The 14517-nt window shown below is 35.4% G+C and overlaps 2 protein-coding genes across 2 annotated transcripts; one reads left to right on the top strand and one right to left on the bottom strand.

The window, feature by feature from the left end:
- Positions 1-1098: 1098 nt before the first annotated feature.
- dldh (dihydrolipoamide dehydrogenase) lies at positions 1099-5742 on the bottom strand. Its single transcript, XM_057329623.1, has 14 exons — positions 5611-5742; positions 4978-5053; positions 4746-4825; positions 4602-4670; positions 4442-4511; positions 4155-4255; positions 3637-3777; positions 3449-3550; positions 3150-3340; positions 2893-3063; positions 2507-2696; positions 2143-2280; positions 1965-2054; positions 1099-1589 (listed from the first exon to the last, which is right to left on the bottom strand). Exons 1-14 carry the CDS (start codon positions 5647-5649, stop codon positions 1524-1526), a joined length of 1524 nt encoding a protein of 507 aa, XP_057185606.1. The 5' UTR covers positions 5650-5742; the 3' UTR covers positions 1099-1523.
- A 2795-nt stretch (positions 5743-8537) lies between these two features.
- si:dkey-42p14.3 (EF-hand calcium-binding domain-containing protein 10) lies at positions 8538-12863 on the top strand. The gene is made up of 4 exons (XM_057330515.1): positions 8538-8712; positions 8892-9056; positions 12150-12240; positions 12462-12863. Exons 1-4 carry the CDS (start codon positions 8538-8540, stop codon positions 12496-12498), a joined length of 468 nt encoding a protein of 155 aa, XP_057186498.1. The 3' UTR covers positions 12499-12863.
- Positions 12864-14517: the final 1654 nt, after the last annotated feature.

Genomic DNA, 14517 nt, shown 5'->3' with positions numbered 1-14517 from the left:
GGTATTCTTAGATTCAGTACTAACAGAACAATGGATAACGGAAGGGTGGATGCTAAAATGAAATGTGTGAAAGAAATGTGCATGGCACGTCAGCAACCTAAGGAACTCCATTCCTCAGGACCTCACTCACGGAATGTATTCAATGTTTCTCTATTGAACACACTAACAATCTGATGTTGAATCAGCGTTTTTAATAACGAGACATCTAAAATATTCTGTGACTGAAGACTAGAGATAGGAAAAGGAAAATAACCGTACTTTATCATAGCAATAACAACAGTATCCCTACGACCTCTACTGGTAAGGTATGGAGCTACACCATTCCTATAACCCTGAAAGTTGGTTACAGGTAACTTCAAAATTGTTTGTCTTGTTGATATAATACATTTCTCATCTTGTTTTTTTTAACCGATGAATGCAGGCGGGTGGGTTCCGTGCAGAAAATGAAAATTCAAGTCAACACTTTAAAATCATGCAGAGATGAAATGGAGCACGAGACAGCTGACCTCTAGAGTCACTTTATACTAAAATGCATTTAAAAATTAATAAATTATTTGGAAGTACATACATTTTGGTCATGAAAAAGACAAATTATTGGCCTACTCCTATATTTCCGTAGATCAGCTTTTATTTATTTCTGCATTTATTTATCATTTTTCGTCCTTTAATTCTTTATTGCTTTATCCTTATTGCTTACATGGTTTGAAATTTCTTGTCCAAAAAAATGATGTGAATTATCTTATAACACGTTGCTTCTCATGTACAGTTTTTTATATTATACACTTCGCTTGGCATAATCAAAACAAATGCAGTAAACCTTTTACGAATTAAATATAGTTTAGTGAATAATGTACAGTTATAGTGGTAGAAAAACAATCAGAACTGAATCTTGACTGATTTGTTCATTTATATATAAAAAAACGTAAATACATCTAAAGCAATTCAAATTTACTTATTAAAATGTAGGATATTAAGTGTCACTTTGATCTCTGTAAGACCTCTCATCGGTAATAATAACATGGTGTAGAAGCCTAATGATTTTACAGTGTCTACTCAGGAAGTTGATATTTCTTTTTGTGACAAAATGACACCAAGAACCAGATTTTACCTCGTTTTATATATCTTGAACTGAGAAACACATCTCATTTACTGAAAACAAAAACTTAATGCGGTACAGCATCTTCCTCTTTATTAATCTACCATGTAGAATAATACAGCCGAAATAAAAATGTTCAACCATTTAAAAATGATTGCTTTGGTCATATTTATAACCATCTGCATAAAACTTATTTGACCGAACATCTGAAACCCACATAACATTTTGCTCAGACAGAGAAAATTCAGTATAAGCCCCAGGTTCCTTTATTAGGACGTTTAAATAACATACTTAATGTTTTACAGGGTTATTCTGAACATTTGCATGAAGGTGACACCAGACAGCCCAGAAACCTAAGTACTCTAGAATGTGCGTGGACAGAAAATTACGCAACAGACATTTATATACATGTGTTTGTGAAGAAAATCTAAAAGTTGATAGCTTTTCCAAATGAAGCAGCAAGGTTGGCTTCTCTGAAGGCCTCTGACACGGTCTGGAAGAAAAGGGGAAAAGCTAGTTAAAACCCCTGAAAATGTCAAATATTGCAACAAAAAAGCCATATATATTTTGTTTTATAAATCAAACATTTACAAAGTTTAATAAATTTGTGGTTTACATTTATGTCATATTTTACACCTCAAGTGTTGTTCATAAAATACACTGAACCACACTTTGGCATAAAAAGTTCTCTGTATCTGATGCAAATACACAATTCTTCGATCACATATAGTTTTCCGTTATTGAAAAAGAAATATGCAATGGATAATATTAATAATGAATCAGCCATTGTACGGTTATTTCCCAAGATGTCTCGAAATAATAGTACCTTAACAACAGAGAACATGAGTACACCAAACTAGACACTTACAGGGTGGGCGTGGCAAACTCTGGCAATATCCTCACATGAAGCCCCGTACTCCATAGCTAATGTAGCCTCATTAATCATCTCTCCTGCCCCCTGTAGAAACATTACATACTCATAAATCAACAAATCATATTATTAACAAAGATTTCCCCATACAAGAACAGCAAAATCGGGTAATTACCGATCCCAGAATATGTGCTCCCAACATCCTGTCTGTATCCTTGTGGCTGAGGATCTTTACCAGTCCATCCGTATCAGCATTTGTCTTTGCTCTGCTATTGGCAGCAAAGGGGAACTTGCCCACTTTATATAGCACGCCCTGAAAAACAGCAGTTACTGAGTAAACAATGATGCACACTATGTGAAAAATACTTGAGATGAAGCACATGCTCGTAAATTGTGTCTCCAACCGCCACCTTAGTTGTATTTTTTCTAATAAATTAAGCACAGAAACAGATACATTTGTTAAGTAAATTGTTTTTTTCTTCTATTTTTTAGTGGCAATAAGCATAGAAAGCTATGCTAAACGGAGTACTGAAACTCACTTCCTCTTTGAGCTGTTCTTCCGTCTTCCCGACCCAGGCAACCTCAGGGTGCGTGTAAATGACGGAGGGCACACAGTTGTAGTCGATATGGACGGCTCCTCCTGCCATTCCCTCCACACAAATAATACCCTCATCCTCAGCTTTGTGAGCCAGCATGGGTCCAGCTACCACATCTCCAATGGCATAGATACTAACAAGACATTAAAAAAAGCCTTATTACTATTTGTCTTTCAAAAGAAAAGAGCCCTCAGATTTAAACAGAATCTATCTGAAATAGAAAGACATATAAAAAGAAGTACTTTGAAATATAGAATGACTACAAAAGCCTGAAAATCTGAATTTACAAACAATTTCCCAGTTTTATTTCCCACAGAAAACAACTGTACCTGGGCACTTTGGTCTGAAAGCGGCCGTTGACAGGGATCCTTCCTCTGCTATCCAGTTCAATACCAACAGACTCAAGGCCGAGGTTTTGGCTGAAGGGGCGGCGCCCAATGCACACCAACAGAACGTCACAGATGAGCGTCTCGTTCTTGCCGCCGGCAGCTGCCTCCACGCTGAACAAAAGAAGCAATAAAATTACCCAACGGTTCTTAACCAACTTAAACCCCTACATAAGCATATTTAGAAACACTGCACTCACGCCACATCGATCTTGCCGTCTGCTCTCTTGGTGGCGCCCATGACCTTGGTGCTCAGTTTGAACTTCAAGCCCTGCTTCTGAAGAATTCGTTGAAAGTTTTTGGAGATCTCCATATCGATACCCATTCCACCGACGTGGCCGAGAAACTCCACAGCTGTGACTTTGGCACCCAGCCTCTGCCACACAGACCCCTACAAGAAAAAATATGAACCTGCATTGAGATTTAAAAACAACCATGATTCAAAAGAAATGCATTTTTTAAGCTCAACCCCAGCGCAAAGCTTCTATAGCACACTTACCAACTCCACACCGATGACTCCAGCCCCGATCACAATGAGCTCCTCTGGAACCTTCTTGAGCGATAAAGCTCCAGTGGAAGACACTACAGTGTCTTCATCGATCTGTTGTAAAGCAAATCTTAAATTCAGGAACGGAACAAATAACAGGAAACGTACAGTAGATAAAGCTGCGAGTCTCACGGACGTACCTCGATCCCTGGGAAAGGTGTGACCTCTGATCCAGTAGCGATGAGGATGTTCTTGGTGTTTATAACCTGATCTCCATCAGCGGTCTTTGCCGTCACTTGATTCTTACCAGTTATCATTCCAAACCCATTGACGTGAGTTACCTACAAATACCACAAACATTTTCAATCTTAAAGTCATTCGGAAAAGATGATATTTTGAAGAATGTTGGTAACCAAACAACATTGATTTCCATTGTATGGACACAAAACCACTAAGACATTTCACAAAATATCTTTTGCGTTCCGCAGAAGAAAGAGTCATAAACAGATATTTTACCTACAAGTGAATAAATGAAGACAGAATATTAATTTTGAGGTGAACTACCCCTTTCACACTTCCAAATATCTTCCTTTGTGTTTAGCAGAACAAAGATTTATACAGGTTTGGAACAACCTGAGGGTGAGTAGTATATGATATATGATTATTTTGGGTGAACCATCACTTTAATAACATTAGAAAAATCAACTTCTGATCTCACTTTGTTCTGTTTGAATAAGTGTGCAATGCCCCCTGTCAGGGCCTTGACTGCTCCACTCTTCTGTGCCATCATCTTTTCCAGGTTCAATGAGATCCCCTGAACTAAAATACAATAAATTCATATGAAATGACTTATTAGATTTAAGGATTATAACTTCATTGCTGTATTATAGTAGTGCAATGGATGTTCTATACACTGGAATATCTACTGTTCAGCTTATCCTTGATGGTCCAGATAAATGTATTAATGTGCACCAATGGTCACGTGATGTTGATATTTGAACTTACTTTCAATGCCTCTGCTTTCAAAATCGTTTCCGTGTGCCATGTGATATAGATAAGAGTTGTTGAGCAGAGCCTAAAATGCAAAAACAAGAGAACAGAATAAGAATTTTAACATCTTTCCAGATATGCAGACCTCACCAGCCCTGTCTTTACAAGCGTATACCTTTGACGGGATGCAGCCCACATTTAGGCACGTTCCTCCGAGAGTCGCATTCTTCTCCACACATACTGTCTGTAAAGGATTGCATTTTATTAGCATCATTGAACAAATGATAATGTTATACCAGAGAGCTTAAAGGGTCTTTACCTTGAAGCCAAGCTGAGCTGCTTTGATGGCCGCGACGTAACCTCCAGGCCCAGAGCCCACAACTGTGATATCAGCATCAACTATGGCAGAACATGGTATAATTATTTGAATCTTGCCTTTTATATTATTGACTATTATTATTATACATTATTACGTTTTAGAGATACATGTCCAAAGTTTTGTTAATGTAACCACACTGAATGTCAAGTCATAATAGACTGTAATATCTTACTTGCTGCTTTGTCAGCATACGTTCTTGCAGATAGGACTGTGGCTCCATGCAACTTGCAGGGGAGATGCTGACTTCGCTATATTAAATACAGAGAAACACCAGATTTTATTTTAGTAATAGTAAGCATACACAGGTGTTTTGTGCTTTGTACTGGTGTTAAAATAGCAAAAGTAAATAACCCCAATGGGAGGAGAAAGAAAATACACTTTAATATTTAAAGGAGCACACCAGAAAGTTAACAGTGTTGCATTAAATGTTGTCGCAAGGGCTATAATGCCTCTATGGCAAATGATCAAAAAAGAGTCACAGACAGTAAATCTACATCCCATCCCTGCATGTTTAACCAGTGATGACAGACCTCATAACGTTACTTGGTTGTGTAAGTTACATTTGCATTAGCACTTTCGAAAATTCAGATAAAAAGTCTTGCGCCTAAATTAATGTAAATTTCTCTCTGGTGCGTCTGTGTTTCTGTTAAATAAGTTGACAAGTTACTTAACAACGCTGACATGCAAGCAAGTTGGGCCTAGAGAGTAACTACGCTGTATTTCTTTTCACAACACATTTCTTTTGTAGTAATAGAGGCTAGATAGACACTAGAAGCTTCGGATCGGCCACATAAATAGAATTTACCGTGGCGAGTGTGCGATATAGATGGTTCCAGGTCTGCATTTTGACAGTACGTCCCGTCCAAGACCGCTTCACCTACAGCGATCACAGCGTCCAAGGACTTGGCAATTATACGCATGCGCAGCACAGAGAGCGCTCAGCCGTCGCTGAGTAATGACGTCATCCGACTTGTTACGTTGTTTTTATTTTGCCGGGGAAATGACCAGTTGTCACATTTTAATTGTAAGTTATCAAATTTTCACAAGCAAGTGTTATTGGCCTGGAAGATTTGTTTTCAACATAACTTTTCTCCACTCAAAGTGATTTTATGGAATAACTGTCTCATTAGCCAAAGTTAACTTACCTAACTTTGTTAACTTTGTTATGGACTTATTTGATGGAAATGGAGAAATCTTATACTATGAAGACATTCTTTGTATTTACAATTTTCCTATTCCTTTTAAAGACGTTCAAAAAGTTGTTAAAGCTATTCCAAATGGATTAATACAGCTTATGAAAAATCACCTTACTTTTGGGAGTTTAGGGTTAGGGTTAAGGATATTTCCTGAGCTGTCAGTAGATGGCATTAAACTCTTTTCCCCTTCAAGTAATATTGATCAGAAACTGGCATGGTTAGCGCCATATAAATTCTGTATCTATAACAAAATCACTGTGCACTTTAAAATTCTGCACAAAATTTACCCATGCAATTTATTTTTCTAAATTTATGGACATTAATAGTAAATGCACTTTTTGTAATATGCAGGAGGAACATTTGGATCATACTGTATATTTTATGTAACTCTAAAATTTTGGTCTGATGTTAGCTCCTTTATATTTGCCCCCCCAAATAGTTTATACTGTATATTATCTCTTAAAGATATTATATGTTCATATACTAATGAATGTAAGATGTTTGATTATGTGGTGAACGACTGGCCTATATTTTACATGGTAAATATTATATTCATAGAAAAAAGTTTGCAAATTCTGTACTTAATTGCAATTTGTTTTTGTTAGAAATGGAGACTTAAAAGAATCTCTATTGCTTATAAACAACAAAAAGAATGATAAGCTGTTCAAATTTATGGAGCTTTTTTCAAATTAAGATCCCGCCTCTTACCATACAATGCTTTTTTTTATACATTAAGGCCCGGTTTCACAGACAAGGTTTAGCTTAAGCCAGGACTAGACCTTAGTGAAATTAGGATATGTAAGGCACTTTCATAAAAATGCCTTATAGAAAAAAAATTACTGGTTTGCATCTTGAGAAAAAACAGCGGCACTGACATATTTTAAGATATGTCAGGGCAAGTTATTTTCAGTTAAGACAGGTCAAACATTCATTATAGTCTAGGACTAGCCTTAAGCATTGTCTGTGAAACCGGGCCAATGTGTTTAACTTTTGTGTATGTGCATTTTCTGTTACATACTAAAGTGCAACCTCTGTCGTCACAGGTATTTCATATTTATGTTGGAGGTTTGCCTCTTTGTCAATAAATGTCCTATTTCTTTGATGGCTTTTGGAAGTAAATTATTACTTTAACACAAACATACAACACAAACATTTTTACATTCATAAAAGTCTGACTCCAAATCGAAATTTTCTCACTTTAAAAATTATTTTAGCTTTATTGTAGGCTACTGTTTTGCACAACTGCACAAATAAAAACTCAATTAGAGCTTAAAACATTACAAGCAAATTATATTGTTGCCTAAAATGACACCCTTTTTCTTTTGTATATTATTAGTTGCTTATTATACAGTTTATCATCTTTTATTGTCTTTTTTTACTTTGACAATTTCTCATGGTATCATTCCTGTTTATGATTTTATGTTAAAAAAAACGAACCAGGCTCAGATCTTTAGATATCTTTATTAAAGAAAAAACATAAACACATTAAAAATGTGATGATACCACTGAAACTCTTTCAAGACTTACATAATGTTTTTGTTTTGTTCATGTTTTTATAAGATGCTATTTCTTTGATAATAACTTACTTGAAATTTGTTGGGATTCTTTTTAATGAATTAACTTTAATATAGTTATTTCTTAGTTAAAGGGTGAATTCTGGTCCTTAGCTAGTTGTTTTGTCAATAAAGACTAAATATTTCTCCCCCACACCCTCATTTTATGTGTAGCCTATATTTTATATATTGCAAACATATATGTAAGATAAAGCCTTAAAAACCTTAAAAAACCAAAAAAAGTCTAAAATAATCACATAATAAACAGACACACATTTTCCCTGTGTACTATTTGAGAAACACAGTGGCATAAAAACAAGAAGCAACAGCTCCATCTAGTGGTTAGACGAGACAAATGATAAACAGAAAAGTTTCTGAAAGGCATTGGGCGCAAACAACAGAAAACGTGTTTTGGCAGATCGTTAGCTCTTTTAAATATACAGGTAAGTGAACAGTACCAGTCCATTCGAAAACTAATAATGACGGACATACATGTTTGTTTCCTAAGTTGGCATAGCCTCGTAAAGCTGTTAAATATATTCATATAAGAATAGCTTATTAGGCCTACAGTTTTGTCAGATTTAGAAATGGTAATAAATACGTTGTTTTAATAGTAATTAATATATTGGTTACAAATTCACTTCAAAAGTTTCTTGTGCCAGCTTTGATTAACTTTCATTTGATTCACTTTGATTTCATGTAAATTAAATGCAAATACTGGAAAGTCGGTTAAACAATCAGAGAACAAGAGCACATAGCACGCCTGACTTCAGTTCCCAACAGTTTCCAGTGACATTATGAGGTTTAAGAGGATTAGTTCGGATGTTCTCGTCAACAGGTTAAGATTACGCGAAATTGTCGTTTACGTTTCTACCTTTTACATAATTTAAACATAATATACCATAAATAAATGATAAAATAATCAAACTTAAAAAATGTTTAGTTTCTGATCAGAGGTTTTGGTGTCTGGAATTCTGACTTTCATGACCTCGCTGCGCAGGCGCGGTATCATAGCAACAATGATACACTTGCACGAGGGCAGTGAACCTCTGTTCAAGATGTCAAAACGGGAGCAAGAGGCAGCTGAATATCTCGAGAAACACAAGATTATTGACCTGATGGATAATTTAACTAGTATGCTGTTTTTCTACAGACCAGGTGAGAGTTTTAGCGCGTCTTGTTGTTGTCACGGTTTCTAAGCTTGTTTTGAACGGGGCTGTCCTTATAAGTCCAAAGGTGTCTGCCAAACGACTACTATACTGTTCTTCTTTTAATAGTGGCAAACAGCACAATATAGAAAACAGTTGACGCCCAATGCCACAAATTCTGCTTTACAGAGCGACCTCGGGAATTTCTGATTGACCAGCTTGAAAAGCTTAAAGAATCTAAAGTCAGTCAAGAATACAGTCCGTGTCTTTTTAACGAGTCCAACTTAGACGCTCTGTTTGGTATCCTGGATCCCTCTCATCAGGGTTATATCACTCATGCTCAATACAAAGAAGGTAAATCTGAACATGTGTTTAATGTCTTTTGTATTTTGTTCCTGATCCTTTTCCTCATTCCTATTATGAGGAAAATGATCAAATATACCAATACCATTGCATAATTTTTTTCTTTGGTATGAGAAAAATTGCTGCTAAAACCTATTTTTACACCTTATGCCAAAATAACACATTGGGGGTTCGTTTGGGACTTTACTATTGTACCACAGTACCCCCTACACCCAGTGTTCTCGAGTCGTTAAAGAGTACATAACATGAGATCATGAAAATTACATTTCATGCATTGGGTAATGTTGTCGTGTTTGAAAGTAAGCAGTCTACCAAATTGTAAATCCGAAGGTGAATGAACAACAAAGTTATTGGCTTGGAAAAAAGGGAGTCGACTCTGAATCACGCAAACGAGTCTTCCCTTGTCCGCGGATTTACGTCACTACATAATATAGTCCCCGCCTACGTTTTGCTAGGACTGCCCGTGAAAACTTCACTCTTCTCCCCCAAACACTGTAGCTGGTGAGCCTCATTCGCGGAAGACCAATCACAGCAGACTAAACCATCTGACCAATCACATCAGACTAGGCTAGCGGAAAGGAGGCGATTAAACAGATGAATCGCGGAACGAATAATTTGAGAGTCAGTCAAGAAGTAAAGTAAAAGTAACTAGCTATTATTACGAAATAATAGTGTTTTTACACCTTCTATGTACATAAACTTCATGTTGGACACTCCATAAACCAAAGTAGGACCTTAAAAATCCCTATTTATGTACTCTTTAACCAATTCATTTTTTAAATTTTCAATGCCATAAATATGTCACCATAAATTTGGAATTAACATAGGCCGTAGACATAAACAAACATTACTGTGCATGCGCACTTATGTGACCCCAACTGAACTTCTGCAACACATTCACAAACAATAGAGTGCCTGTATATTATTTCTGAAACATTCAAAAGAAACCGAGACCGTTACTTGGCTAAACTTGTCTCTACAATATTTTGAATTTAGACTGCGATACCAAGCTCAACTGCTAGATGTCAATGTACCATACGGTTTCTTTAAATTTGACCAAACTACAGGATGCATTCAACAATTGTTTATTTAATAAAATGAACATTAAACAAAATTAAACAAATCGTTTATTTAATACAATTATTATACAGTAAAATAATAATACACATTAATATTAACATAAGTTAAATAAAATAGTTATATTATTAGACACTAGCTAAACACAATCCGGATGTTAACTGGGGGTCAGGCGAACGCGCGTCCGATAAAAAGGGTCTGTACAACAATAAAAAGCCTACCAGAGTAGTGTAGTAGCATCTTTTTTAGTGAACATCCATAAAATTATGTGGCAAGTCAAGTATCTTGTTAACAGAGCTGGGTAGATTGCTTATTAATTGTAATCAGTTACTGATTATAGATTACATGACAAAATTTGTAGTTAGTAACTAATATCTTAGATTACACATTTTTGGGAATGTAATTGGACTACTTTTGGATTACATTTAGATTACTTTTGACTTAAATCTTATTTGATGCTACATATATTGACGCAGGATAATTTTGTACTATTTTTACACATACAACAAGGAAAAATATTCCATTCTTTATCACCAACAAGAGCCTCAACATCTTTTTGAAGTACAGTACGGACAAAATACTGACACTCATAAATTCTTGTTAGTGTTTACTGATAGTAACACTGAATAGTTTCCTTAAAAATGAAAGGGTGTCTATGTGACAAGATCTCGCAAGATTAAAATGTGACAAGATTTCTTGTCAAGGTCTCGTGATGTCAGTATGACGGAGTCTGATGGTGAAATTAGAATTGAAGATGCCCTGCCACTTTTAAATAATATTATAATTAATAAAAATAGCAGTAAAATTACATTTATGTAATCTAAATTTTCAAAATGCACCTATTTTGCATTTTGTGATTTTCAGTTGAATAAAAATTTAATCTTGTGTCTCGTCTAATCTCATTTCGTGGGATGAGTGTCTCGTCACACCCCTAGTGTTTATACATCCAGCCATCAAATGCTAAGTGCCGCTCCATTTTGCATCTTTGTGCGATTCCAAACCCCTCCCCTCTCTGCCGGAAAAAACTTGAAGAATCACAAACATATATTGAATAAAATTTTGAAAAAAAAAGAAATAAAAAATGAAAAAATGTAGGGAAAAATCACTGAACTGTAAACAACTTACTGCCATTCTGTGAATAATATGTAATCATGTAATCCATTTAAAAGTATTTTAAAATGTAGTTTACTCTAATTACAAGTACTTGATTTTTGGAATCTGATTACGTAATCCAGATTACATGTAATCCGTTACCCGGCTCTGCTTGTTAAATATATCAGTAGTTAAAGGGATAGTTCACCCAAAAATTCCAATTTGCTGTTTATTTACTCACCCCCAGGCCATCCGAGATGTAGGTGACATTTTTTCTTGAGTAGAACCATAAAGAAGATTGTTTGGTAAATCCGCAGCCCTCTTTGCTTCATGTAATGGGAGTCTATGGGGTCCACCTGTCTAAGAGTTTCTAATGCACATAATTCCAAAAAAGCGGCTCCTGGCGACATGTTGACGTCTTGTGAAACGAATTATTCGATATTTTCATAAAACTGATCGTCATTTTTAATAATATTAGCCATACTGTGCAGCCTCTGCACACGTCCCGATCGCGATCTTCTTCTTGTAGTATAATTTGGTGGCGGATGGCATACCAGCGTCTGGTGCGTTTAGCGCCACCTGCAGAAAGGGAGTGTTGAGTGACTGTTTCTGCAGGTTTTCCCGGGACGTGTGCAGAGGCTGCACAGTATGGAAGACAAGACGTCAACATGTCGCCAGGAGCCACTTTTTTGGAATTATGTGCTTTAGGAACTCTTAGACAGGTGGACCTCATAGACTCCCATTATATGAAGCAAAGAGGGCTGCGAATTTACCAAACAATCTTCTTTATGGTTCTACTCAATAAAAAATGTCACCTACATCTCCGATGGCCTGGGGGTGAATAAATAAACAGCAAATTGGAGTTTTTGGGTGAACTATCCCTTTAATCATAGAGTCTATGTTGCTTCTCCATAGCACTAAAGACACTTGGTGTCAAGAATTTCAATGAGTTCCCAGATGGAGCTGGTGAGGACAGAATATCACAAGAGACTTTCAGAAGAGAGGCGTAAGTATAACCACTACTTTAACAACTCCTCATCTTCTGAATTAGAAGTTGTTCTTTGAATTTAGAAGAAGGTGTTTAGTTTACACAGTTTTTGGTGGTTGCAAGAAACCTTTTAGGTTAGAAAAACCTTTAGTGACGAAACCTGGGCCTTTTTTCAATTGAGTAATTTCTTTCTATTTATTGTACAAGACTTGCCGAGGCTGATTTTATTCTCTGTCTAGGAAAGACGGGCTTCTGAGAAGTGCAGCAACATTCTAGACATAGATATTCAATGGACAAATCTACAACTAAAAAAAACAGACATATTTAACAGTGCTTATGTAACATAATGATTTATGAAGAACACATTTTATGTTTTCTTTTTTATATATGTGTATGTCAATAAAATGTTTACAGATGTCCCCTCATTATATACCTCTTCGGCATTCTTAACATTCTTTTCTCATGTGTTTATGTACAGTATATTTGAAATGCAGATTATTGAGCTTTTGTCTTTGAGTTTAAATGTAAATATTTAACCTGGTAACAAATAATCCTCTGAGATCCATTTCTGATTATTTTAAGAGCAATGAAATAAAACAAAAAATGTACCACAAATACGCTGCATAAATAAAATAAATATTAACAAATGTGCCTTAAAATTCATGGACTAATGGTCTTGCATACACATTAAAATATCAAGCTGAATTATTCATTGCAGCCTGAATATTACAGTTTGATGGATATGTTGTCATATAACCATGACCTCAGATTAAAAGTGTTGAAAATGAACAGCAGTTGCCAGCTCTTGATCCAAGTATAAATTCTACCAACAATTGCAGACTTGCAACTTAAAGTTCAAGTCAGTGAAATCTAGTGGCAAGGTTGTGAATTGCAACCAACCGCTCACTCCACCCCTCCCGTTCGAAACACTACGACGGCTGACAGAACATGGCGAATTATATGCAAGCGGACCCGTGGTGTATGTAGATAGAAATAGCTCATTCTAAGGTGATAAAAACAATGCTTCATTGTGTAAGGTCTACACCTCTAGAGACATAGTTATGTATATTATATTGCATTTCTATCGATAGAGCCTCCAAAAAATCACACACTGGACCTTTAAACTACAGTATAAACATTTTTATATGATTAAGTATAAATCTATGTGTGAACATTACTGTGTTTGTAACATGAACTCAAGGAATAATGCATTGTTGCCAATAAAAACAGACCATTTTGCAAGATGTAAACAACAGAAGCACTTCCTGTTTCAGTTTTTAACACTACACAAATGTTACAATAAATACAACCAACAGAACATTTACGACCACATTAAAATGTTAAACAAACATCTTTAAGCTTTGACCAAAGACTAAAAATCTGAAACAGGAAGTGCTTCTGTACCAGTGTTGTTAATCTTGAAAAACGGTCAATATACAATGAATGTTTTGGTGGTCAATACTTATTGACATACAGTAAAACACAGTTAAAGAATCGTCTTGATAGTTACAAACTTTGCCTTTAATTTGCTTTATAGAGTTAATATTAAATTTTACTAACACACACTGTAGACCAAAATGTAAGCCACTGTAATGTATAAGGTTCTATCTGAAATTTTTGTCAAAATGAGTTATTCTCAACTCAGATACATCATGTGACGTTTTTCCTTCACTTTGTGTACATTATGGGACTTTTTAGAAAACAAAAAGGTTCTACAAAATCAAATTGTATGTAAATTTAAAGCTCAATATTTCAAAACTGGTCAGAATGCAAATAGAACCTCATAATTTTAAGGCAACGATATATAAATGTCCCAACACAAGGCATTTACATTAAAAATATATACAACAAACACATTTGAAGCAAACCATTTCACATAAACAATTTTTTTGCTATTAATTATTAGATAGGGTAGACCAGCGACATCTGTAACCTTGGAAAAATGTCATGAGGGCTGTATCTCAGCAATTATAAAGTTTAAGATCATAAATTTGTCTGTTTGTTTGTCTTGCAGTGGTTTGTGGTGTATGTTGGCAGTACAATAGTGAATTCTGTCCTCCCAACTAAAACTCTTAGAAATGTATTTGTAGTAGTTAGTAGTTAAACAAATCAACACAATAAAACAATAATGGGATACATTAAACCAAGGGTCAAATATAATGAAGTAAAGTTTAAATTGTGTTTAAAATGTTTTATGTAATTGTATACAATTTCTTTACAAAAATATTTTGTAAGTTGTCTGTATGTAAAATGCTTTTCTGTTTTGTTTTGTTTACATTTGACTAAGGTAGACAA

This window comes from Triplophysa rosa, linkage group LG3 (assembly GCF_024868665.1).
Source record: "Triplophysa rosa linkage group LG3, Trosa_1v2, whole genome shotgun sequence".
Lineage (NCBI taxonomy): Eukaryota > Metazoa > Chordata > Actinopteri > Cypriniformes > Nemacheilidae > Triplophysa > Triplophysa rosa.
Note: the sequence above shows the minus strand (reverse complement) of the source record. Positions and strands in the feature narration are given on the sequence as shown.